This window comes from Strongylocentrotus purpuratus, unplaced genomic scaffold (genome assembly GCF_000002235.5).
Source record: "Strongylocentrotus purpuratus isolate Spur 01 unplaced genomic scaffold, Spur_5.0 spur5_scaffold_6, whole genome shotgun sequence".
Lineage (NCBI taxonomy): Eukaryota > Metazoa > Echinodermata > Echinoidea > Camarodonta > Strongylocentrotidae > Strongylocentrotus > Strongylocentrotus purpuratus.
In genome coordinates this window covers 461563-486657 of record NW_022145612.1, presented here as the reverse complement: position 1 = coordinate 486657, position 25095 = coordinate 461563, and the positions used below count along the sequence as shown (strand labels likewise).

Sequence of the window (25095 nt, the reverse complement as noted above, 5' to 3'; positions counted from 1 at the left end):
TAAATAATATGTTCACAATCATTAACAGTCATTATGAATAAATATCAAACATTTGACTTTTTGTACTTACTAGAAAATCCCTGTTGTTTATTCCATTCCGATTCGCACGTGTTCATTTCCCTAGAATAATGACGTCATATTTGGCGTGATTCAACCAATCGGCAATCAGAGAATAGCAAAGGCCTGTCGGTGCGGCCTGCAGAGCTAGAGAGAGAGAGCGCGAATAAGCTCGCAGCTGGTACGATCGCGCTAGCTGTCTCTAGCTAGCTCACGGCCGGCCGTGCGTGGAGGCGGAGCGGCATTCATGGCTTGAAGTGTCACTGTTGCATGCGCGCTGAGCTAGCTGAGCTGGCTAGCTGTCTGTGAAGTTTTTTCGAAATCGGAACGATCGCTTTTTTGCTTCTGGATTTTGACGACGGGTAAGAAGTTGACGGGTGAATGGTAGAGTTCTTGGACACTAGGAAATTACTGTAAAAGTATCACTTGCCCGAATTGGGCAAGTGATAATTTGATTTACTTGCCCGACGGCTCAATTTGGTTGCCCCGGGACGTCGGGCAAGCGGGTTTGTCGCGCCCTGAAGGATTTAAATGTACATTGAATGCGAGACAAAGTCAATAAGAAGAATCAAATAAACACTGCATTTCCTTGAGTGAATCCAGAAGTAGAACCTTCTGTTCCAGTGCAACTATTGGTACTTACATGGAGATACTGCTAAGACTATCCCTGTATAAGTACTTACATGGTGATACTGCTAAGACTGTCCCTGTATAAGTACTTACATGGAGATACTGCTAAGACTGTCCCTGTATAACCTGTCTCTTCTTTCAATTCTCTCAAAGCTGCTTCCTCTTGACTCTCATTTGGATCTACCAAACCTGCAAAATATAAAAATCAGGAGAGTATACCGGTAAACATTATATCATTAACTATGAGTATGTCATTCTCATCCTTATCTTGATAATGATCACTATCTTAATAAATGGAACTGATGTGAAGTTGGTAATAATCTCAGCTTCATACTGGTAGAGGTTCTGAAAAATTGCACCATAGAGTTTATTTGTTTTGGTTTAAATAAATGAAAGGATCGTAAAATCAAAAATAGCAACAAATACATGTCAAGAAAACTAAAGCTCTTGGTCTAGCACTCATCAGAGTAAATTATAATAATAAACAAAAAGTATAAATCAGACAATATAAAAGGAAGCTTCTCTTAACAAGAATTTTAATAGACAAGGAGTTTTAAAAAATCAGTGTTTTGATACAAGTACATAAAGAGAGATATGTGAAATACTTGTCCCATACCTAGTTACCTCCAGGGTCTCTTGAAAATATATCAAAGGTCAAGTTTAAATGTGGACTAAGGAAAAACCCAGTAAATAGCTTGATAACAACACATTACTTTGTAACATAAAGAGTGTGTATTTTTGCCTCCAGTTTTGCTAACATAAAATAATTTGTAATGAACTGCTTAAATACTAGATGCATCATAATTTTCAAATCCAGCCTTTGTGGAAATTTGAAAGCAAATTCAACATATTCTGCCTAAACAAATATTTGAAATGAATCATGTAGTGAGCATTCTATAATGGGTGATATCTTACCAGCAGGAAACTCAATGGTATATGCTTTGAACGGTGGGCGGAACTGCTTGACGAGGACAATACAATCATAGTGAAGCAATCTGTTAAGAATAGCAATCATTGCAACACCTGCCAAGAGAAAACAAAAGAGTTATACACAAGATTGACTTTTCTACCTGACAAGGGTACCAGCGGGATATGAATGTCTTACAATGAAGTGTATATATCAGGCGAGCTCTACAAAATAGCTTATTTAACTAATATACCACAGTATTACAATCTTAGTTTTTTCTGCAACTTTCAGTGTAATAGATTTTAAATAATAAGAATTAAACATTTGTGGGCATAATATAAAGATATTACATACTAATTTTACTAGGTTCAAATCTATTATAATGATTTGTATGATACAAAACTGTAGTCTCCTACTTGATGGGTTATCAGCAAGTGAACAACAAATCAATTATTTGAAAACATTTTGAGTTTTGGCCATTGAGAGATACTAATCACTAACTCAATTCAATTCAATTCAATTTAGAACTTTATTTCAGACTCAGCTGCACAAGGCAGTGGTCCATAAAACATATGTTACATATACATGTAGATAGGGAAAATAGAGGAATATGAACATGATGAGTATAATAACAACAAATCGTACAAATACTAAAGAATATAACAAACTAAACTATACCATACCTGCCAACATTTGAAAATGAGAATTAAGAATTTTTAGCATGGTACGTCTTTGAAAATAAGAAATCTGTACCCTTAACAGGCGTTTGCACATGCAGCGGCAGCGTATACGCGGTAAATATGTGCAAAAAAGCAAATACAAATTCGCTGCTCAATCATGCAGCCCTTCAACGCACACAATACATGAACTCTCACATCGCGGCATATGATAAAACAAGCTTAATTTGGCTTAAGCAACAAAAAAAAAAAACAAAAAAAAAACAAAAAAAAAAATTATTCCGGGAGGGTTGGCAGGTATGCTATACTATGTATATACAATGTAACAGGTAACCTGTATCTGTAAAATTGATAACAGAAGGCCTAAGGCAATCTAACCTTTAAGCTGTACCTGTAACTGCAAGCTTAAAATAAATATATGTATAACAAAGTGAAGTTGTAACTTAATTGTAACAATCTCTGCTCAACTAACTAGAACAATATACTAATAATAGATAGATAACTAGATATTGTAACAAGCAACAAGGACTAAGGACTATACTGCAACCATAAGAGGCTGGATAATCCTTGGTAACATAACTCCTTCTATCTTTGGGTTAGTTGTCCTTTCTGCCCGCAAGAAAACAACAAATCTATTATTTGAAAACATATTGAGTTGTTGTCCTTGAGAGATACTTACAGTCACTAACTCCTTCTATCTTTGGTTTAGTTGTCCTTTCTACCACTTCCCAGGTTCTCTCTTTACCTCGAGGATCTTGGTATGTTACTCTCTCTAAAGATAACCATTTTTCCTTGTGGAGTGTCTGCAAACAGATCATTATTGATGAGATCAATCATAGTGGACAATCTGTATTATGAATGTACAGTCTTCCTGCATCTAAACTAAATCAGGGAACAGACAGGAAACAGCTTGTACCTTACAGGTGTACCTTACAGGTGTACCTTCAAGAATTTGCCATCACAAACCATTGAAAATTCATAATTCATCAATGTGAAATCTGAGATCCTTAAAATCTGATCTTGTCAACATTCAACTTAGAATTTAAGATTTAAAAAAGAAATTGCAGATTAGATTCAACATATAATTTCGAAATCTAAAATCTCGGTTGTGAATAGTCATTCCCTGGGAGGGGAAAATGAACTGAATCAGAAGTCTCTCTCAAACTTTCATTTCAAAATGTACACAAAAGATAATGGTTGTAGTTCTACTAGAACACAAAACGAAGCAAGAGTGATTACTGAATTATTGAATTCCATACAAATTATCTTTCAAATTTTAACAAAATTGTTAATGTTATTTGTGAAAAAGTTTGGATGTGAAAGTAATTATTTCAATGTTGACTTTAATTAACAGCTTACTCCAGGGAATGGTAAAGGTGATGTCATGTACCTCTTGTTTGAGAAACACACTCTTTGACGGAGATGGGTTCTGATCTGTGCTTGACATTCTGGTAGTACTCTTCTTTAGTGATTCTGGTCTATCAGGTGAATGTAATGGTCTACCAACACAAACTGCCCTGTAAATGGAAACAGATCATTCAAAGCTTACCAATGTTTTGAATGCTCTTGAGAAAAGATGGTTATTTGAAATTGAACAAACTGGATCTTCCATGAAATATCATGATAAATTAAACACAAAGAGGGGAGTGCTCTAAAAAAAATAACCACTTGCTTCCCGCCATGTCACATACAATATATGCGAGATGATCTATAAATAACCTTGCACAACCTACATCTGTAATCTACCTTGTATCTAGGCAAATGGATGTTACTGAACTTGAACTTGTGAGTGAATTTCAGAGGAGCAAGATCTAAAAACAGCTAAAAAGAAATCAAAGAAATTGTAAAGAACCACATAAATGGCTGCTTACTTGCCCGAGGCCTTGTTCCGAAAAGACGCAAAAATATATAATATTTGTGGTGGTATACACAAGTATTAAAAATCATTATGTTCTTTCAAATTTGACACTCAGTTTTTCATTATCTCACAAAAAAATGATTTTGTGTAGCACCCTCTGCAACAGAACTCAACTAACCCATTCTCCTACAAAGAAGAAATAATTTTGCTAGCTAGCTGTTTTAATATCGGATATGGAAATTGGACGCTACCTGTATTATATTTCATGACTCTGTTCATACGTTTTACATGGTTAGTTATACCAAGACTTTCTAATGAACTAAAAAATAGAAATTCATGTTACTTTGTATCAAAATATGAAAACTCGGACTCTATATACATATTTAATTCAATAGTATGAATCCATTTTTGCATTTCATATCTTTGAACGCTAGAGGTCTTTGTGAAAAGTTAAAAAGGAACAAAATATTTTTGTGGCTTAAACACCAAAAATGTGATATTGTTTTTTTGCAAGAAACGTTTTGGTCTCACGACCTACAAAGGAATATTTGTAATGAGTGGACTGGTACATGTTTGTTTAATAACGGAACCAATCATTCAAAGGGTGTTGCAATTTTAATTAACAGAGACCCGAAAATTGATTTAATACATGCTTTTAATAAAAGTGACGGAAGAATTGTAGCTGCTCGTTTGAGCATCAATGGAATATGTTACTTTGTTTTGAATGTTTATGCTCCTACAAAAAAATTGGAAAAAGAGCCATTTTATAAAATGCTTTTAAATTGGTTGAATACGGTTAAAGAAGATAATGATATTTTGATAGCAGGAGGGGACTGGAATTGTGTTCAAAGTCAGGAAATGGATACACGTGGTATCTCTTCTGCTAATGTTCCGAAATTTTATTTTAAGAAGTTTAAAAAAGATCACAATTTGGTAGATATTTGGAGACATTTATATCCAGACAAGAGACAATTTACATGGAGGCAGGTGTCTCTCTCTTTATTTTCTAGGTTAGATTATTGGTTAATATCAAAGAAGATATGCCATTTAGTTCAATCTTCGGACATCCGTCTGGCTTTAAAGTGTGACCATAATACTATTTCTTTCAAATTGAAATTTAAAATTGTAAAGAGAGGCAAAGGGTTTTGGAAGATAAATAATAATATCTTAGTTGATGCAAAATATCAGACTGGTGTACGTAATTTGATTAAACAAGTTAAATTGGAATACATACAGTTGTCACCACAAGACAAATGGGAAATATGTAAAGTTAAGATAAAAGAATTTACGATGTCAGACTGTAAACAAAAATATGATGTTCAAAAAGATGCCTTTAATAAACTTAAAAAGGAATATGATACCTTGAGTGAACAGTTAGATAGGGATCCAAATGAAAATGTTATTAGTAAGATGAAGGAAGCACAGAAGAACATAGATAAATATTATACACATAAATGTAAAGGGGCGTTTGTAAGATCGTGGTCAAAATGGATTGAAAAGGGTGAAAAGGCAAGCAAATATTTTTTACAGTTGGAAAAGCGCAATGGGCAGAAAAAAGAAATAGAAAGTTTATATGTGAATGGAAAAACTATTAAGGATGATGAAAAGGTTTTACAGGAAATTCATAAATATTTTGAAAAAGTGTATGTTAAAGATACTATGTCCCTTTTGCAGCCAACCTCAAATGCTGTAGAACTTTGCAGGAATTATGAATATGTCATGTATGTCCTATCTGTGAAATTTAAACGTTAGCAGTGTCCTCATATTCAAATTATGCAAGGAAACCCGTTTACTTGCTAGACTTCACTGTCAGACACTATTGAGTGACTGACTGGCTTTTTTCTTCTTTGGTAATAACATATATATGAAAAGAGTTGTAAAGGGTACATGAGCATTTGTCTACATCAATAACCCACTTCTTGTGGTGGCCAAGATTAAACGTATGACCATTCGGTACAATTGTCTGAAAATCAAGACTATTACTTTTGGGCTCTATAGCCCTAAAGTCGATTTGACAACTTCAGTTTCAGTTTCAAGTTTTATTTCTGCATTTTCCATAAACAATAACAAAAATAACAATGAATACATTTTAGCAATATAATGATAAGTAATACAAGTAGTAATTCACAAATAAATAAATATAAATAATCAATAGTACAATTAATCGTATTTGAAAAGAAAGAAAAGGGGGAGAATGCAGAAGACCGATATCGTAAGCAGAGCTTGAAATGATACCGGCCTTACAAAAGGAGAAGAGGAGACAGGAAGAAAGAGCGGGTGAAGTGAGTGCTGTGCAAAGTGAAGAGTGCACTGCGCGAGCTCCTCAATCTATCAAATAATTTCCTTTTTATATACAAATAAACAATGAATATTTATATTAAAACAAAGTACATGTAGTATATTATGACCAGAATCTAATTTTCATACCTTATCAATAAATATTCTTTCATCTTCACTTTAAAGGAAACAAGTGTTGTACATAATTTTAATGTTATAAGCAAGGAGTTCCACACATCGGGTCCATTGTGTCTTATTGATTTTTGTGCCAAAACAATTTTAGGGTTAGTTAAATGAAAATCCATAGAGTGTCTCGTGGGGTACGAATGTACATTAACATTATGAATATAAAAATCATGAAAGGACTTAGGAAGTAAGTTGGAGACATATTTATACATAAAAATAGCTGTTTGAAAAATGTGCATATCAGTTACTTTGAGAGTTTTCAATGTTTTAAAAATAGGTGTAGTGTGTGCTAAATAATCAGATTGTGTACAAATTCGTAAGGCTTTCTTTTGTAAAAGTTCAAGTGAATTAATTTTAGTTTTACAACAGTTTCCCCATACGATATTACAATAATTAATATGCGAAAGTACAAAAGCATTATAAATCATAAAAAGAGATTTGGGAGTTAGTAATTATTTCAATTTATATAATATTCCAATGTTCCTAGAAACAGTGTTCAATATATTATGTATATGATCGGACCAAGTTAAATTAGAATCAATGGTTATCCCCAAAAATTTGACAGTATTTTTTTCTAAAAGCAAAATATCATTAATATATAATCTACAATTTACTTTTGGTGAATGAACATTTCTAAAGTATATAAAATTTGTTTTAGTAAAATTTAAAGATAACTTATTAGACTTAAACCAAACATATATTTTAGATAATTCAACATTTAAGATTGACGTAAGTGTGTCTAAATTTGTATGAGAATAAAATACATTAGTGTCGTCTGCATACAATATAAATGTTAAAAGTTTAGATGATTTTACAATATCATTAACGTATAACAAAAATAATAAAGGACCTAGAATCGATCCCTAAGGGACGCCACAAGTTATAGGTAATCTACTCGACTCTTTAGATTGAAAGTATACATACTGTTCTCTATTTAACGAATAATTTTTAAACCATGATAAAGCAATACCCCTTACTCCATAAAAGTGTAATTTATCAATCAATATTTTATGATCAATAGTATCAAAGGCCTTACTCAGGTCCATAAAAATGCCTATACTGTGTTCCTTATTAGCCAATGATGTAATAATTTTATCATAAAGTTGAATAATTGCATGATCTGTCGAATGATGCTTTCTAAAACCAAACTGATTAGGAACAAGTAAATCATTACTATTTAAAAAATCATAAAGTCGTTCATAAATAATTTTTTCAAGAATTTTTGAGATAGCCGGTAAAAGGGAAATAGGACGATAATTATTTACTAATGAAGAATCATCTTTTTTATATATTGGGATTATTTTAGAAATTTTCAATATATTTGGACAAACACCAAGTGTGATCGATAAATTAAAAAAATATGTTATTGGAGAGACAATATTATAAATAATTTTTTTCAAAAGATTCACACTTATCCCATCATAACCAGTAGATTTAGTGGATTTTAAAGACTGTACAACTTTAATAGTTTCGTGAGAGGATGTTGGTCGTAAAAATAAAGATTTATAAAATGGTTCATCCAAATATTGTTTATAACTATTTTGATCAATATTAAATTCTGATGCTAAATTTGGACCTATATCATTAAAATATGAATTAAACATATTTGCAATTTCTACTGGATTATTTATTTCCTGACCATCTTTAAAAAATGATTTAGGAGTATTATTTTTAGAACCAATCATATCTTTAACAATTTGCCATATTGAAGCATTATTTGTCTTATTCATGTCTATTTTATTTGAATAATGTAATTTACGTGAAAGTCGAATTATTGAAGTTAATTTATTTCTATAAATTTTATACTTGCTACAATTCTCATCACTCATCTTTTTAAGACTTTTCTTATAAAGTTTATTTCTAGTTTTTATCGACTTTAAAATTCCTTTAGTGATCCATGGATTTTTAACTTTCTTATATTTTGTTCGAACAAGTGGAATATTTTTATCATAATACTTTTGTAGCTTATGATTAAATTTTTCGTAAGCCTTATCAACATCATTTTCCTCAAATACATCGAGCCATTGCTCTTGACATAAATCAATATTTTAAGAATCAATATTAGAAGAATTTTCTTTTCTATGCATTTTTAGTGTATTGTTCAATAATCTATGAACATTAATTGTCTGCTTAATAATACTAAAAATAGGCAAGTGGTCAGATATATCATAATACAAAATACCATTTAAACATTTCTTATTAACATTATTTGAGAATATATTATCAATTAAGGTTGACGATGTTTTCGAAATCCGTGTGGGTTTATTAATATGAGGATGTAACGAGTAAGATAATAGAATGTTGTTTAATTTCAAACTATTATTTTGAAGAGGAGGTAAAATGTTTATGTTATAATCTCCCATTAAATAAACATCTTTATTTTCACCAATAATTGTATGAAGAGATTCATCTAAATTATCTAAAAATGTCTCTATCTGATTATTAGGAGGTCTATAAACTACGCCTATTAAAATATTTTTACCAAAATCATTTATAACTTCAACAAAAATGTCCTCTGCACCTTCAATATGAATATCATGTCGTATTCGAATATTTAACTGATTAAGTAAATAAATAGCTACACCGCCACCTCTACCTTCTTTGCGGTCAGCACGGACCATAGTATAATTATCAAGATTGAATACAGGAGGGGAGTTTGCGTTAAGCCACGTTTCAGTGACACCTATTACAGAAAAATTAAACCCAGGAATTACAGAAAAAAGTGTGTTTAAATGACTAATAGTCATTATTTTCCCAATTAAAGACATTTTCAAGCCCCACCTTTTTTAGGGAAGTTCTAAATTAGTATTATCTTTCAAATGCAGTTGGAATTTAACTTTTTCATTTTTTTTGGCCTGCAAATGGGACATTGTACCTTTAAGGAAGGCACGAATGTTCATGTTGATAACTATTTTAAAGATTTAATTATTAGTACTCTGACCGATGAAGAGGCATCGAAGTGTGAAGGGTTGCTAAGTGAAAAGGAATGTAAAGACGCATTGCAATGTATGGGGAATAACAAAGCCCCTGGAAGTGATGGTCTTAGTGCTGAGTTCTACAAGGTTTTTTGGTTAGAAATTAAAGATTTGGTTATTGCAAGCTTAAATGAGGGGTATCACAAACAAAAATTATCTTCTTCTCAAAGGCAGGGACTTATTACGTTGTTATTTAAGAAGGGGGATACGGGTTATTTAGACAATTGGAGACCAATTTCGTTATTAAATAATGATTATAAAATTGCAGCAAGAGTACTGTCTAAAAGACTTCAACGTGTTTTATCAAGTATCATTTCAACTGATCAAAGAGGTTTTATGAAGAAAAGATCCGCAGCAGAAACATACAATTAGTACAAGATGTAATCGACTATTTAAAGACATCCAATAGTTCGGGAATTATATTCTTCTTGGATTTTAAAAAAGCATTCGACAATGTATCTCATTTTTTCCTATTTCATGTAGTACGTAAATTCAATTTTAAAGAATCTTTTATATCCTGGATAAAGACCTTTTATACTGACGCCATCGGTCGTGTAATGAATAATGGATGGATTTCAGAAAAGTTACTTATTGGAAGAGGAGTTCGCCAGGGTTGCCCATTATCGGCATTACTTTTTAACATAGTAGTGGAAATATTAGCATGCAAAATAAGACAAAATAAAAACATATAAAGGGATTAATATATTCAGTGTTGATTTAGGTATTGATAGTTTAAAAATTTCCCAATATGCAGATGACACAACATTATTTGTGGAATCGGTTAATGATATACAATATATTATGAATGAAATCAACGACTTTGGAGAATATGCAGGTCCGAAAATAAATTGGAATAAGACAGAAGTTATGAAACTGAATACTGTAGATAATTTTGTTCATGACAATGCCATTATATATACTGATCAACCTGTAAAATATCTAGGAGTATATGTAGGCGAAAATAAAAAATTGTTACAAGACTTAAACTGGAATGTAAAAATAGATAAAATTTGAAATGTATTAAATATGTGCAAAATGAGAGATCTTACTTTTTATGGCAGAATAATTGTTTTGAAAATGTTAGCGGCGTCACAAATTGTATATACCGCAACTGTTGTACCAGTACCAAAACATGTTTTACAGATATTGAACAGACTATTATTTCGTTTCTTATGGAACGCCAAAAAAGATAAAATTAAACGTAATGTAATTATAAATGATATTGAAAAAGGTGGATTGAATATGATTGATATTACTAGTAAAATATCTTCACTTCGTTTGACTTGGATATCTCGTGTTTTTAATGATAATGGCTCTTATTGGAAAAATATGTTTAAATACTGGTCCGACAAAATAGGGGGTTTGCCACTATGTTTACATTTCAATTGTAACATAAAGGATATGAATGTATTATGCTCTAAACATAATTTGCCAGAATTCTATGTAGATCTTTTTTGTACTTGGTCAGAACTAAAATTCATTGATATGTTTAAAGTAAGAAATATTCCAAATGAAATTATTTGGAAAAATAGTAACATTACCTTTCAGAACAAAATACTGTTTTATCGAGAATGGCAAGAGGCCGGTTTATTGAAAATTCATAATTTGATTGCAAATGGTATTTGGAATGATTCTACAATACTAAATACAAAAGTGAAAGCCCAACAGCTATTGTTTGATTTTAAATATACAAAATTAAAGAAAGCATTTCCACAGTGTTGGTTGGATAGATTAAGTTATGAATTTGAACAAGAACGTGATATTTCGAATATGATAGAAATAGAAACAGGGGATAAAGTGAATGTTTTTGTTATGAAAGTGAAAGATTACTATCGGTTGTTATTACGTAATAAGTCAAAAGAACCAAATATCATTTACTTCTGGAATCTCTTTTTAGATTTGGATAATGACTTTGTTTGGAAGGATGTATTTCTATTTAAATTAAAGCAAATTCGTAATAATAAAGTTAAACAATTTAATTTCAAGATGATTCATAGGTTTATTGCCTCAAAAGAAAACTTATATAAATGGCAAATTGTTAATAACAATTTATGCAACTCTTGTGGACAAGTTGACTCAACTTTTCATTTTATGTTATATTGCAAGGATGTGACTATGTTTTGGAAAATAATATGTAATTTGATATTTAATCTATTCCAAATAGAAATACAAATAGACCAGAAGATAATAGTTGTAGGAAAGGATATTGGAAACAAGAAATATACACTTCTGAATATTATTTTAAATTATGCGCAATATGCAATTTATAAATGTTACGTTAAGAAGATCGTTAATGGTTCTGTTTACTACCCACATACTTTGTTTTTTGAATTCAAGTCGTTGCTAAGATTATTTTTAAGATATGAATGTGTTAGCAAAGAAAATAATACTAAGCTGGAAGAATTGTTGAATGTACTTTAATCTTTTACCTATGTTATGTTTCACTCAATTATTGAGTTATTAATGTACAAATGTATTATTATTATGGAAATAGAAACCTCGTTTGAGGATAAGAGAAAAAAAACTACCGGTATCCCTTTAATAGGACTTATTGCTTTAGCAAGATCTAAAAACAGCTAAAAAGAAATCGAAGATATTGTAATAAACAACTTTAAAATAACAAGCTGCATAACAATACAGGAAATAATTATTAACAATTACTGACGTTGTTAATTTCATATTAAAGCACAACGCCACTAGCCCATTGTCGATCCAACAGCAAAAGTACTATAAGAGAGGACCAGTAACTACGTCCTCTCACATTGCCTGGCGGAAATCATCGAATGACGATGGAAACGCCATTAATTACAACAACAACAACAAGCCACTTCTTCCAAAATCAGATCGTAGTGTAATCATTCATAATCATATAGTGTGCACTGTACAGTACTATGGCCTATGCCAGCTAGAGGGCCAAGGGCTCAACTTTGATCTAGTCTACTCATGATTTATCCATTTAGAAGAGATCTAGATTATTACATTGCCCCCCCCCCCCCCCAATGCAACTATGCCTTTCACCAAGCAAAAGCCTTTTGCCCTTGTGTAAAGGGCATCTGATATCTGAGAACATTGCACAACGCACAGTCATCAAGCCAAACCTAATAGCGGATAAGCTCCCAATATAATGAAAAGTGTGCACTTTTTGAGAAAAGCATGAAACTTCTAGCATAGTAGTTTAGACCATAAGATTTATTTTCAGATGTGGAGGGAAGTCAGATTTGACCTCTGATGACCCTGAGAGGTCAAATCCAAAATGGCCGCTATTCCTCATGGTCTAATGTACAAACACACTTAACTTTTGAACCAAATAGTCCAGAAAAATAGTTTAAGGTGTCATTTCCAACTAACTTGGGGATGCCAATTCATTTGGTAACACTTTTGAGATCGCTTGAACTTAGGGTTTTGCATTTAGGTCAAGGTCATGGTCAAAATTGACTAAAAAATAGCAAGTTTTGAATGGTTACAAAAAGTTTTCCCATTAATTTGTCATTTGTTCTCTCCTATGTTCTCAAATTTCTTTAGGAATTTACGCACCTTAATCCCTTTCAGTGAGTTTATTTCACATTTTGATTTGACCTCTGATGACCCTGAGAGGTCAAATAAAAAAATGGCCGCCAGTTCGCCGCATGGTCTAATAATTGTACAAACACGCTTAACTCATGAACCAAATAGTCCAGAAAAACGTTTAAGGTGTCATTTTCAACTAACCTGGGGATGCCAATTCATTTTGGTAATAATTTTGAGATCGCCAGAACTCGGGCTTTGCATTTAGGTCAAGGTCAAGGTCAAAATTGATTAAAACATAGCAAGTTTTGAATAGTTACAAAATGTTTTCCCATTTTTTTGTCCCCTTATGTTCTCAAATTTCTTTAGGAGTGGTTCCCCTGCATAGTTCCCCTCCTTAATCCCTTTCAGTTGGTTTATTTCACATTTCGATTTGACCTCTGATGACCCTGAGAGGTCAAATAAGAAATGGCGCCAGTCCGCAGCATGGTCTAATAATTGTACAAACACGCTTAACTCTTGAACCAAATAGTCCAGCAAAACGTTTAAGGTGTCATTTCCCACTAACTTTGGGATGCCAATTCAATTGGTAATACTTTTTATTACGCCAGAACTCAGGGCTTTTGCATTAAGTCAAGGTCAAGGTCAAAATTGACTAAAAAATAGCAAGTTTTGAATGTTTACAAAAAGTTTTCCCATTTTTTTGTCCCATTATGTTCTCAAATTTCTTAAGGAGTGGTTCCCCTGCATAGTCTCCATCGTAATCAGTTAGTTTATTTCACTAATTATAGCACCAAACCATTACTTGTCTTGTAACTGACCATTTGCATATAGCATGGTCAGTGGGCAGCTAGCAGCGCTCAAAATACACGGGGGCGGTGGGCGATTCGCCCCTGTGAGCTACATAATCGCCCCCGTCAGGTTGCTCACGGGAGCGATTGCAAAATTAAAAATCGCCCCGGTGGAATAATAAAATAAAGATTATCTTTTCTGTTATAACTTTAACACAATATTGAGTTTCAATTTTCAAACCTAAACCAATGAAATGGAACTAAGATTAGAGTGCAAGATTTCTCGTTTTATGAGTAGGCCTATTATTACCGATTCAGCTCGCAGTGCAGTGCCGCCGTCAGCAGTGGTTATAGGCCTACTGCGCCATTAGTAGCGGTGCGTGTGCACGCTGCCGCGCCATGTCTGCTGGAGCTGGAGGCGATCGCGCAATGGCAGAAACATGGTCATGGCCTGGAGAATTTTTTCGTTGGCAGCAAATAATGAACCTCAACCAGTAAATCAATATTAGGGACTTTTAGATTTGCACGATGAGAACGTGGACTGCAACGTGTGACCTCCTTTTAAGGCACTGCCAGTGCTTAAAAGGACGTCACATGTGACTGCCAGTGCCTTAAAAGGACGTAACACGTCCACGCAAATCTAAAAGTCCCTTTTGAGGAGAAGAGGAAGACCAAAATGTCGTGGAATGATATGGTAACATGGGCAGATCCACGGGGGGGGGGGGGGGTTAGGGGGTTTAACCCCCTCCTCCCACCCCCGGCCCCCTTGTGCTGCCAAGTGAAAATGTGATATTAAAGCGGGGGGGGGGGGGGGGGGGGGGGGGGGAGGGGGATGCTGGAGAGGAGGACTACTAATCTATTTTATTTTTTTCAGGGGGCGGGGGGAAGTGAAGCGCCGTTTTAGCATGACTTTCTTTTTAACTCTTACTTTCACCTATCTCAGATAATCCTAAGTTTTTGGTTGCTGCTTTATATGTAGTTGATAATGGATGATTAAAATAAAGAGAGAACCACCATCATTTTGCAATGGTTCAGGGTTCGTGTAATGTACATTTGAAACCATTTCTTAGCGTCTCAACCCTAAAAAAATAGCAAAACTATTTTTGAGGAAAAGCATTATACTGAATTATTAATAAAGAATAATAGCTTTATATTGGATCATACTAATACTGATACGGGCTAAAGACAATGTGGTATTTGTATAGAGGTATTCCAAAATGACATTCTGATAATCAACATTTGTTCTGGTATCATAATGTAGTAGGCCATAAATATAATATGTAAAGCAGAGCAGAGCAGCCAGAGCTAGCAGACGACAGGTGCCGCCCTCACCACTAGAGGGCGGCATTGCACTCTGGAACACGGCTGAGCTAGCTGCACACAGATCCTCTCGTGCCGACAAGTACATATACGTGTGCGGCGGGAGAATTCTACCTCTTCAGCACTGACAGTAACCAAGTATCAAGCACCTATCCGGACCTGGAGGACGAATTACCCTCAAGGCCAAATTAGGTGAGTGAGTTATGGTTGCTTCTAACAAGTAGGCGTACAGCCTACTTTATTGGCGTCACGGACAACTAGGACCTCGGGATGCACCGTTTTGGGGAGATTTTGTCTCTTGTTCTGTTGTGTGTTTTCTCTAACGGAACGGGGACCCCTTGCCTAGTCTGGCCGCGCCGGCGGGAAAAGCGCGGGGGAAACCTAGCTGCGCATTGCAGGGGAAACCTAGTTTCCGGGCGATGGTAGTGGGGTGGACCGCGCGTAGTTCCGGTTGGCACTCGTTGTAACCGTGGTCGGTATTGTGCCCAGTCGGAGAGGGATGCCAAGAAGGGCTGATGGATTCGGCGAAGTTCGGTGCTCTCCTCCCCGGTCGGGTGGGTTTCGTAATGTATGTAAATCTAGTACGGATGCTAGTGTTGTAGGTAATTTGTTTCATGTATCCATGTACATATATGCATTTCGGGAATTCCCGAATGCGAGCCGAAGCTGACGTCATATTCGGCGATGTTTGCTTTATTCGTGAATGATATGAATTGTGATGGACGAATGGTGTGAGTGCCCTCCCCCCCTTCCTGGGAAGAACCCGAGAAGGGCTGATGGATTCAGTGAAGTTCGGGGCCTTCTCCTGGGAGATGGGATAATGGGGAATTTGTGGTATGTGCTGGGTATTTGAATTATTTGTATATTATTATTAATATTGATGGTGTGATTGTGAGTGACCCCCCCCCCCCTTCGGAGGGAATCGAGACGGGCCGAGGGATTCGGCGAAGTTCGGTGCCTTTTTCCATGAGAGGGGGAATGTGGGGGTGTGTGAGCATTTAGGCAGCCATGCCAGTGCTATAATTGTATTTTTGTTTGTTTGTCTGTTCGTTTTTGCAAGTTGGGGCTTTTTTCCCACTTGTGATTTGAATATGGCGTCGCTTTGGAATTGATTACTCCGCGGTGATTTGGGGATTTCCCATTCACCAGCACAGCTCGAGGCCGCGTGAGCCCGGGGTTATATTTTTGCTTGGTGCGCCGTGGAGGGTTATTGCGGAAAAAGGAATTCCCTTTTCTGCATTGCCTCGCTTTCGAAAGTTGTGCACGAGTTTAGAACGTCCAGTGAAATAACGATTTTGGGTGTTTGCAGGGATCGACAGTGGATTACAGTGCCTTCTTTCCGTGGAAAATAAGGTAAGTGCCACTGGGTGGTGTTGTTTGAGGCACCATTTTATATTCCTTTGTTTCAAATTCACCTCATACCTTGTGCAATTTTTCGGAGTTGTGAGGTGATAGTGACTGTGAGTTTTGCGTGTTAGTGGGCCTGGCGTGTAGCTCACCTGCCTGCTCCTGCCGGCAGGGGGCTATTGGCTAAAAGATAAATAAAATAAGCCAACAACGCAGGTCAGACTGAGAGTGGGAGTGTGTTCCCCTTTAGTCGTTTACAATTACCAAAGATCTTGGTCGATTAGACCGGATCTGGTTTAAGTGTATTTAAATCTGTCTTTTTAGGCGGAGTTCTGGTAAGGGGGCGTGTTTCCCTTCATTTTCATTTTTCAAGGGAGAGTGGATGGATTTGTGAATAAATAATTCTCATAATCTCTCCCTATTTCACAATACGGGGGTGAATCCGTATTTTCCAATTTCCGATACGTATCGTTGAAATAGTCTTGGAGCACCGGGCAGTGCCGGTTTCTAAGAATAAATCCATGCCTATTTCCGAGGAAACGGAGTCCTTTGTAATAGAGGTTCAGGGGCTTATACAGACCCTCCTTCTCGTGATCGAGGCATACAAGCAAGGGGTACTTACCCAAGTGGAACTAGTAGGCCTACTGGTAGAAATTATCTACCAGTCGGGTGAACTCAGTTGAAGCCGGAGTCTCGGCTTTTGGTTGTGGGGGCCCGCACCAAGTTTTTAATACTGCTTCAGTATGGCCAAGGTTCCATTGAACCATTGTTCATTTGAGGACTTGCTCGCCATTCCCGGAGCGACGCCGGGGCACATAGGCTATCTGTGGGCACTCCGGGGGCAGTGTGGCGAAGTCACTCAAGAGTTGTTTGAGGAGGTCAAGGACCTCCAAGGGAGTCTGGACTTCCGCCCAAGGGAGGCCGTGGGGGATTTCCCCATACGGCCGGGCGGTTTTCGGCCGTTGTCCGAGACGGGGGATGTTGGCAGTACGCCGGCGGAAACCCCGGGGGAAATCGGGGATGAGGAGCGTGGGGCACCGGTGTATCCCCACGACCGATACCCTCCCCCGCATGGAGCAGAGGAGGCGCGCCCTCGCCCAGCAGCTCGGACCGAGAATAAGGGTGGCGATGCTCAGTTGTGGGGGGAAGGGGATAGCACCCAACCCCGAGAGTTTGGGAACCGCCACAATTCGGGGTGGAGCAATGCCCCGCGTAGGGCCTACCAGGATTTACCGAGTGGGCCTGCTCCCGAGGAACGTGGTTTCTATCGGAGCGGGGGCGGGGAACACTACCGCAGGCCCCACGTGGAGCCACAGCGGAACAGGGAAGAGGTCATTAGCCGACCGCCTGTATACACTCAGGCATGGGAGCGGGACAAGGGTTCATACCAGCCGATGCCCAAGTCTGTGGTATTTGACGGGCGGGGGAATTGGCGGGCGTTTTTCCGCAAATTGAGCGCATTTGCGGATGCCCTCGAATGGGACCACCCGCAGCGTCTAAACCAACTATGCTGGTGTTTGGATGGGTCGGCAAGCGACTTCTTTGACATGACGCAAGAGCGAGACCCGGGGGTAGGGTATTTCGGGATGGTGCGCCATCTAGAGGGCAGATTCGGGTATCGGGAACCTCCCGAAGCCGTCCTGCTCGAGTTTAACACCGCTAAGCAGGGGGCCGATGAACCCCTCTTGGAATGGGCGGACCGGCTTCACCGGTTGGCATCTCGGGCGTTTTCCGAGGTACCTGAGGCATATGTACAGCGGCAGACGGTGCTGCGAATGTGCCAGGGGTGTGTGGACAAGGATGCTGGTTACCAGGCATTAAACCAGCGCCCCTCTACCGTGGAGGAGGCAGTGGAGGCCATCCGCTGGCTCCAACACGCCCACGGGGCTATGTACGGCCGTGGGTCTCGGGCCAACGCGGAAATGCGGAAATCGGATAAAGGCACTAGGGGGCCTGAAATTCGAGAGGTGGAGATCACCCCGCGAACCACGGATGCCCGACTATCCGGACTAGAGCTTCGGATATCTGAGCTAGAAGGCCATGTGTCCGGGTTGGTGAGGAGCCTGGGGAAACTCATGGCAGCTCAAGGTGGAACGCAGGCATCTGTGAAGACCACTCCGTCGGGGAAGAGGAACCTATTCCTTGAAACCCCCGAGGACAATTTTGGCGGCTCGGACGATTAAGTTGTTGTTCAACCCGCCATGTAATAACGCCTGATAAGATATGGATGGGAGAGAACATCCCTATCATTACGAGGGGAGGGGTTAGGACTCGTCACATGGAATTTTAGAATTTTAGAATTTAGAATTTTAGAATTTTAGAATTCAATGTCCCCTCAATTCCGAGCGTGAGGCTCGGGATCATCACTGCGAGGACTTGGAAATCTCCCGAGGCACTTTCCGGGTGTTCGTTTAACATGCCGCCCCTCGATCGTGCCCCAGTGGCGCGTGTTCCAGTTCTTCGTAGGGAGATTGATCCATCGGACCAATGGGCGGGGTATTACCGCCTAGGCCGATTTGATCACCACGAATGGCTGCAGGAAGAGCTCCGCAGTAGGAGGCAGCTAGGCCCGGGTGGTCCCGTGGTAGTGCTGTAGCCGAACCGCCGAACCGAACGGAAGTTCGCCGAACATGGCACTTCCGAACCGAACCGAACCGAACCGAACGCAAAGGCCTGGTTCGGATGTTCGGCAGAATTTTTTTTTTTTTTTTTGCAAGCTAAAAAACTTGTCATTTTGTACCTAATTTTCATGTCATGATTGCTCATTTTATATTTACTTTTTTTTCCGACTTTGTGATTTATGCCTATCCAGTGGTGGGCGCGACTTCACTGGCGCCATTTAAATCCCAAATCCTGACCACGCTACGTCGCGATAGCAAGCTATAAACAAGAATACATGTGCGTGATCAAAACAGATTCAGCTCAAACCCATTCAACAACAAAAATAATATTTTAATTATAAAAATATCGGACAAATTTTACAATTTAAATAATGAAATAAATATATATTACAGTATGGTATTTATTTATTCAGGAAAAATAGGGATTTTATATTTTTCCTATTGAAAATAAAAACTTACAAAAAACAGTTATTGACGAGCCTGAGTCCCTATATTCAAGATGGCAGCTTTCATGACTCTAACATTAGACAACAACCGTATCGGAAAATGTTGGGAAAATATCATTTATTGACAAATTGAAAACATGATTCTTTTAAAATTAAAAATAAAACACGATTCAAGACGGAAATACGAATGTAAGTAATACTTTTCTTCACAAATATTTACGTTTAGAGCAGTTTTTTAATGTGAAATTCGTGCTGGTCGGAAGCACTGTTTTTCAGCAGGAGTGGGCAGAAGTCCTTCGTGCTGGTCGGGCCCAGCCGGCCGGCCCGCCCAGTGCCGACCGCCGTGGCTATAACGCTGCTTGCTATTATATTACCGAACCCCGAACCGAACCAAGTTCGGGTGAAAAATTGCCGAACTCTGCCGAACCGAACCGAACACGAACATAGCGTCTGACTTACAGCACTATCCCGTGGTCTGCCTCAAGGTAGCCTTAGACATTGGGTCGGGCGCACAGGCGCGGAAGGAGTACCCGCATTTATATTTCGGGCGTTCCTCCCGATTTCGGGGTATTTCTCCCCGACCAGCGAGTCGCTTTTAGGGCTGCCCCTACGAATAGACTCCTGGTGTGCATGGAGATAGATTCTCCACACTTTTATCCTTGGTGAGGTAACCGAGGTGATGGCCAACGTATAGTCGGAGTCGGCATACGAGCTCTTGGATTCCACCGACTGTAATGGCCTCCATTTTTATCAGAGCAAGTAGGTAAACTGCATGCTCGGCGGGGTATTCAAGGGGCGATGGAAATGTCCCCTGCTTTTCAGAGTTGGGTGTCGGGTGGCTGACCCCTGCTACCCCGCGCGGGGTGTTACCGTACACCCTGCAGGGGGTGTCACTGACGCCATCAGTGACATCCTCTAGGGAACGGATCCCTGGATGCCGCGCGCAGCGTCATTGAACCCAGGGCGGACCTGGAAGTTTTATATCGGTTATCCTGGGTGAACGGCCATTGGAGTCAGGGGGTATAAATTACATTGATTTAAGGCCCGGTACCTTGCCGGCTTGCAATGCGCCTGGGAGTTTTTCTTTTGGCAAATCTTTATTTTGGTTGGGTTGCCTTGTCCATTTTTATATGAAAAAGGGATAAGGGGACTGGCTACATAATTTTTCACTTTTTCTGTTAATTGTTATGGTTAAGGTTTTTTGGGTTTTTCCCCGTTTTTGATGTTTTACCGAGTTTTTGTTTACGGTAGTTTGGCCTGTGTTTTTTAAATAAACATTTAGGCCTTGGTCACAATCTGTGACGCAAGTGGAATTAGGGGTTAATTAGGGATTAATTGGGTTGGGCTCTCCCTGGGACTACTTTTTGGAAATGGGACTTATTTTTTAAAACGGGGGGGAATGTAGTAGGCCATAAATATAATATGTAAAGCAGAGCAGAGCAGCCAGAGCTAGCAGACGACAGGTGCCGCCCTCACCACTAGAGGGCGGCATTGCACTCTGGAACACGGCTGAGCTAGCTGCACACAGATCCTCTCGTGCCGACAAGTACATAATACGTGTGCGGCGGGAGAATTCTACCTCTTCAGCACTGACAGTAACCAAGTATCAAGCACCTATCCGGACCTGGAGGACGAATTACCCTCAAGGCCAAATTAGGTGAGTGAGTTATGGTTGCTTCTAACAAGTAGGCGTACAGCCTACTTTAATAATGTATATACGCATAATACTGATCTTTATGATTTCTTAACGTGACATAGCTTCTTCTCCCGGAAAATGCTGATTAAAATAATAATGAAAAATAGCAAATAATTGAGGAGTATCATAGGTACCAATTCAATGGATATTTGTATAAAAAAGAGCCCCCGTCAGTAATAAAAGAGCCGAAGGCAAAATGATTATAACGGAAAAAACTGTGCACGAGCTACGAGTTCGTAATGACATGCACAGTTTTTCCGTTATAATCATTTTGCCTTCGGCGTAGACTAGAAAGAATGAGACTCGGCTGCAAGATTTTCTTCATGGATGTCGATCTTGACCCATAATTTCCTAAAAATGGACCATTAAACGGATTATTCCAGTCAAGTTGGTAAGTGAAACCGAAGTAGTTAAGTATTTAGCTAATTTAGGACTTTAAATGCATCGGATACGCATTCGGTAAAATATCAAAATTAGGGATTAAGTTTGGCCAAGTTTTGTGTAACGTTTCTTAGTACAAACGCGCGTCCACTACAGCGTATAGGGCTGTTCTGTCTCTAAAGAGAGAGCCGACCTTACCCAAATCAGAGGCTAACGAACGAAAGAGACAGAAAAATTCGGTCTAGCTAAGCCGCTGCACTATAAATCTCATGCATCAGCCTTTACTTAGAGCGGTGATCGCCGAACAGAACACGTACTGAGCTGTGCCTGCTCTTAAGTATTGAGCACCTGTCGGGCACCCGAGCGAGTCCCTATACCGAATATTGTCCGAATGGTAAGTGTGGTGGCCGAGCAAGGCCAGGCCCGAACTGCAACTGGTCACTCTGGTCTGCCCGTCCTCCCCGAATGACCCTATCATATATCATGCTTAACTTAAGTTCTAGCATTACTAAGATCGTAGTAATCTTACCTTCCTAATGTCTGGAGAGAACAGCAGTTCAGAAACCTCAGATGTGTGTTCAACTTCGTACTCGATACACGTGTACGTGTGTCAATTACACCAGCAAATTGACGAGATATAACACGAAGCATGGCGCGCAGTGGATTGCTTGCATAAAAAAGTATACACATTGCTTTGTTTATGGGCGGGGCTAACGGAGCGCGCGCTAAATTAAAGGCACCATTTATTTTCGCTCACTTTGTTTATTTGTTGAAAGAAATCTAACATACAGAAAACATGGATTGTTTTAATCTAAGAAACTCATAAAATATTAAAGGTGCTTCCCGCCTACCCTATAATTATGACAACCATGGTCTGCAGCAGGGACATATATTGGTTCCGAAATTTGAAAATTTGACCAGTCAACATTTCGTTCCGTTGGGGGGGGGGGGGGGGGGGGGGGGGGTCACCTTCTTATAGGTCACCGATTAGCATTTTTTTAATACAATTTTTTAAAATAAAAATTTTAAAAACGAAGGGGAGGGGGGGGGGGGTTCCTCCAAAACACACACATAAACAAAAATGAAGTACGTGCCTGCATATGCAATAGAATGAGTAAGTTATAGAGAATTCTTAGTATTAATTGCTCTATAATATATTATGTCACCTATGAAGAAGAAAAAAAATAAAATAAAAAAAATCATTTTTTGGTGAATATATGAAGAATAGCAACAGGATTGTTATAGTATTTAAATACAATGTACGAGATAGAGATGTAAATTAGATGATTGTGATTAGGGGAATATCTTGAGATATTGAATAGTTTGGAAAGACAATTAAGAATACATGTGTATTGGGTCATCCAAACATTCACAATCATCTCTCTAGGCCTATGTTAATATCTATATATAGCCCTACATGCATATAAATATTTTGTTGTTGAGCTGTAACAATAAACCAGGATTCGCTAAAATACGTTACAAACCAGACTTTTGACTCATCATTCCAGCCTATATGAAACTTGGTTTTCTAGTCATCCAACTGCCATGTACGATCTTCCTAGGTATCAACTAATCACTAATGATCGACAAAGCAGATCCGGTGGTGGTGTAGCAATGTATATTCCCATTTCATTTGAGTGTCATACAAAAACAGAATTGTACATTATGAATGATTCACTAGAATCTCTATTTGTTGAGATTATAATTCCTGGAGAAAAAAACTTGTTAGTGAGAGTAGTCTATAGGCCACCAAATGGTGATGTGAATGAATTTATTGAAGAATTGTCTAACACTCTTTCAAGCCCATTATCCAGAAATAAAAAAATAATTATTATGGGTGATTTTAATATAAATTTATTAAGTTATGATCACGATAACTCTGTTAATAATTTTGTTGATACTTTAAGTACATTTTCTTTGATTCCTCTGATTAATAAGCCAACTAGAGTAGCAGATAACTCACAAACCTTAATTGACAATATTTTCACCAATTTGCACCCTATTCCCACTGCTGGTATAATAGTGGCCGATATATCGGATCATTTCCCTATATTTGCTAGAACATCTTTAGCATTAAGGAGTTCTTGTACTGAATCCTGTGATAAGTTAACACGGAAATTCACTCAGGGAAATATAACAAAATTTAAGAGAGAATTGGAAACTGTTGAATGGAACGAAGTTTTATGTGAAACAGAAGTTGATAAGTCTTTTGATAAATTCATGGATATAATGGTGTTATCTTATGACAGATGCTTTCCCTTGGTGCAAAGAAGTAAGCAAGAATATAAAAGAGTACCTCGTATGCCATGGGTCACTAAGTCTTTACTCAGGTCAATAAATAAAAAGAATCGTTTGTTTTGTAGATACAAAGCAAAGCAGACTGGTGTAGCCAAGCTTAAGTATACTAACTATAGAAATATATTGACTTCTGCTCTGCGCCAAGCAAAGAAAGACTATTATCAATTTCAATTCCAGTCTACGTGTAATAATGTTAAAGGTACATGGAAAGTTATTCGAAATGTCTTGAAAACCAATCCTAAACTACAGAGTATTACAAAACTCACCTGGAAGGATGGTCTTATAGAAGACAAGAAACTTATGTGTGAAGCATTTAATGAATATTTTTCTAACATTGGTGCTACTCTGTCTAGCTCCATACCTGATATACAGGAAACCTATGGAAATTATTTAACCAGTCCAAATGAAAAGTCTTTATTTTTTGTTCCTGTAGTGAATTCTGAGGTTATAGATGTTGTAAGTGGCTTGAAAAGGAAGAAGAGCCCTGGATACGATGGTATAACTAATGATTTGATAAAAGAAGTAATTTTATTTGTAGTCGTACCTCTCACTCACATTTATAACTTGTCTTTAATGCATGGAATTGTTCCTAAAAAAATTAAAATAGCTAAAGTTGTGCCTATATATAAAAAAGGGAACCCTGTAGAAACTGGTAATTATAGACCAATTTCTCTACTTACTGTCTTCTCCAAGATTTTGGAAAAGCTTGTATATATTAGATTGATAAAGTTTTTGAAGTCGTGTCAAGTTTTCTCAAATTCTCAGTTTGGTTTTCGCGAGAAACACACAACTTCTCATGCTGTTTTATGTCTTTTAGACAAAATATCTTCGGCACTTGATAAACACCTCCATACGGTTGGTATATTTTTGGATTATTCCAAAGCTTTTGATACGGTGAACCATAATATTTTGTTGCACAAGCTCTCTTATTATGGGGTAAGAGGACCTGCACTCGAATGGTTTAGAAGTTATCTTAGTAACAGACAGCAATTTGTGCAGCTCGGCGAAATTTGTTCAGATATGTTACCCGTCACGTGTGGAGTACCTCAAGGTTCCCTTTTGGGTCCCCTGCTTTTTATTTTATATGTAAATGATTTTCCAAAATCCTCAGAGACGTTTTCTTT

General features: G+C 37.8%; 1 protein-coding gene across 1 annotated transcript in view; it reads right to left on the bottom strand.

Moving 5' to 3' along the window:
- LOC580253 (ADP-sugar pyrophosphatase) overlaps positions 1-22361 on the bottom strand; it is a 29346-nt gene extending 6985 nt beyond the window's left edge. Inside the window, exons 1-5 of the mRNA XM_031000515.1 lie at positions 22203-22361; positions 3662-3788; positions 2951-3074; positions 1603-1710; positions 781-876 (exon numbers count right to left, since the gene is read on the bottom strand). Coding sequence (XP_030856375.1) covers positions 781-876; positions 1603-1710; positions 2951-3074; positions 3662-3788; positions 22203-22324 — 577 coding nt within the window. The 5' untranslated portion in view covers positions 22325-22361. The remainder of the gene's footprint in view (positions 1-780; positions 877-1602; positions 1711-2950; positions 3075-3661; positions 3789-22202) is intronic.
- Positions 22362-25095: the final 2734 nt, after the last annotated feature.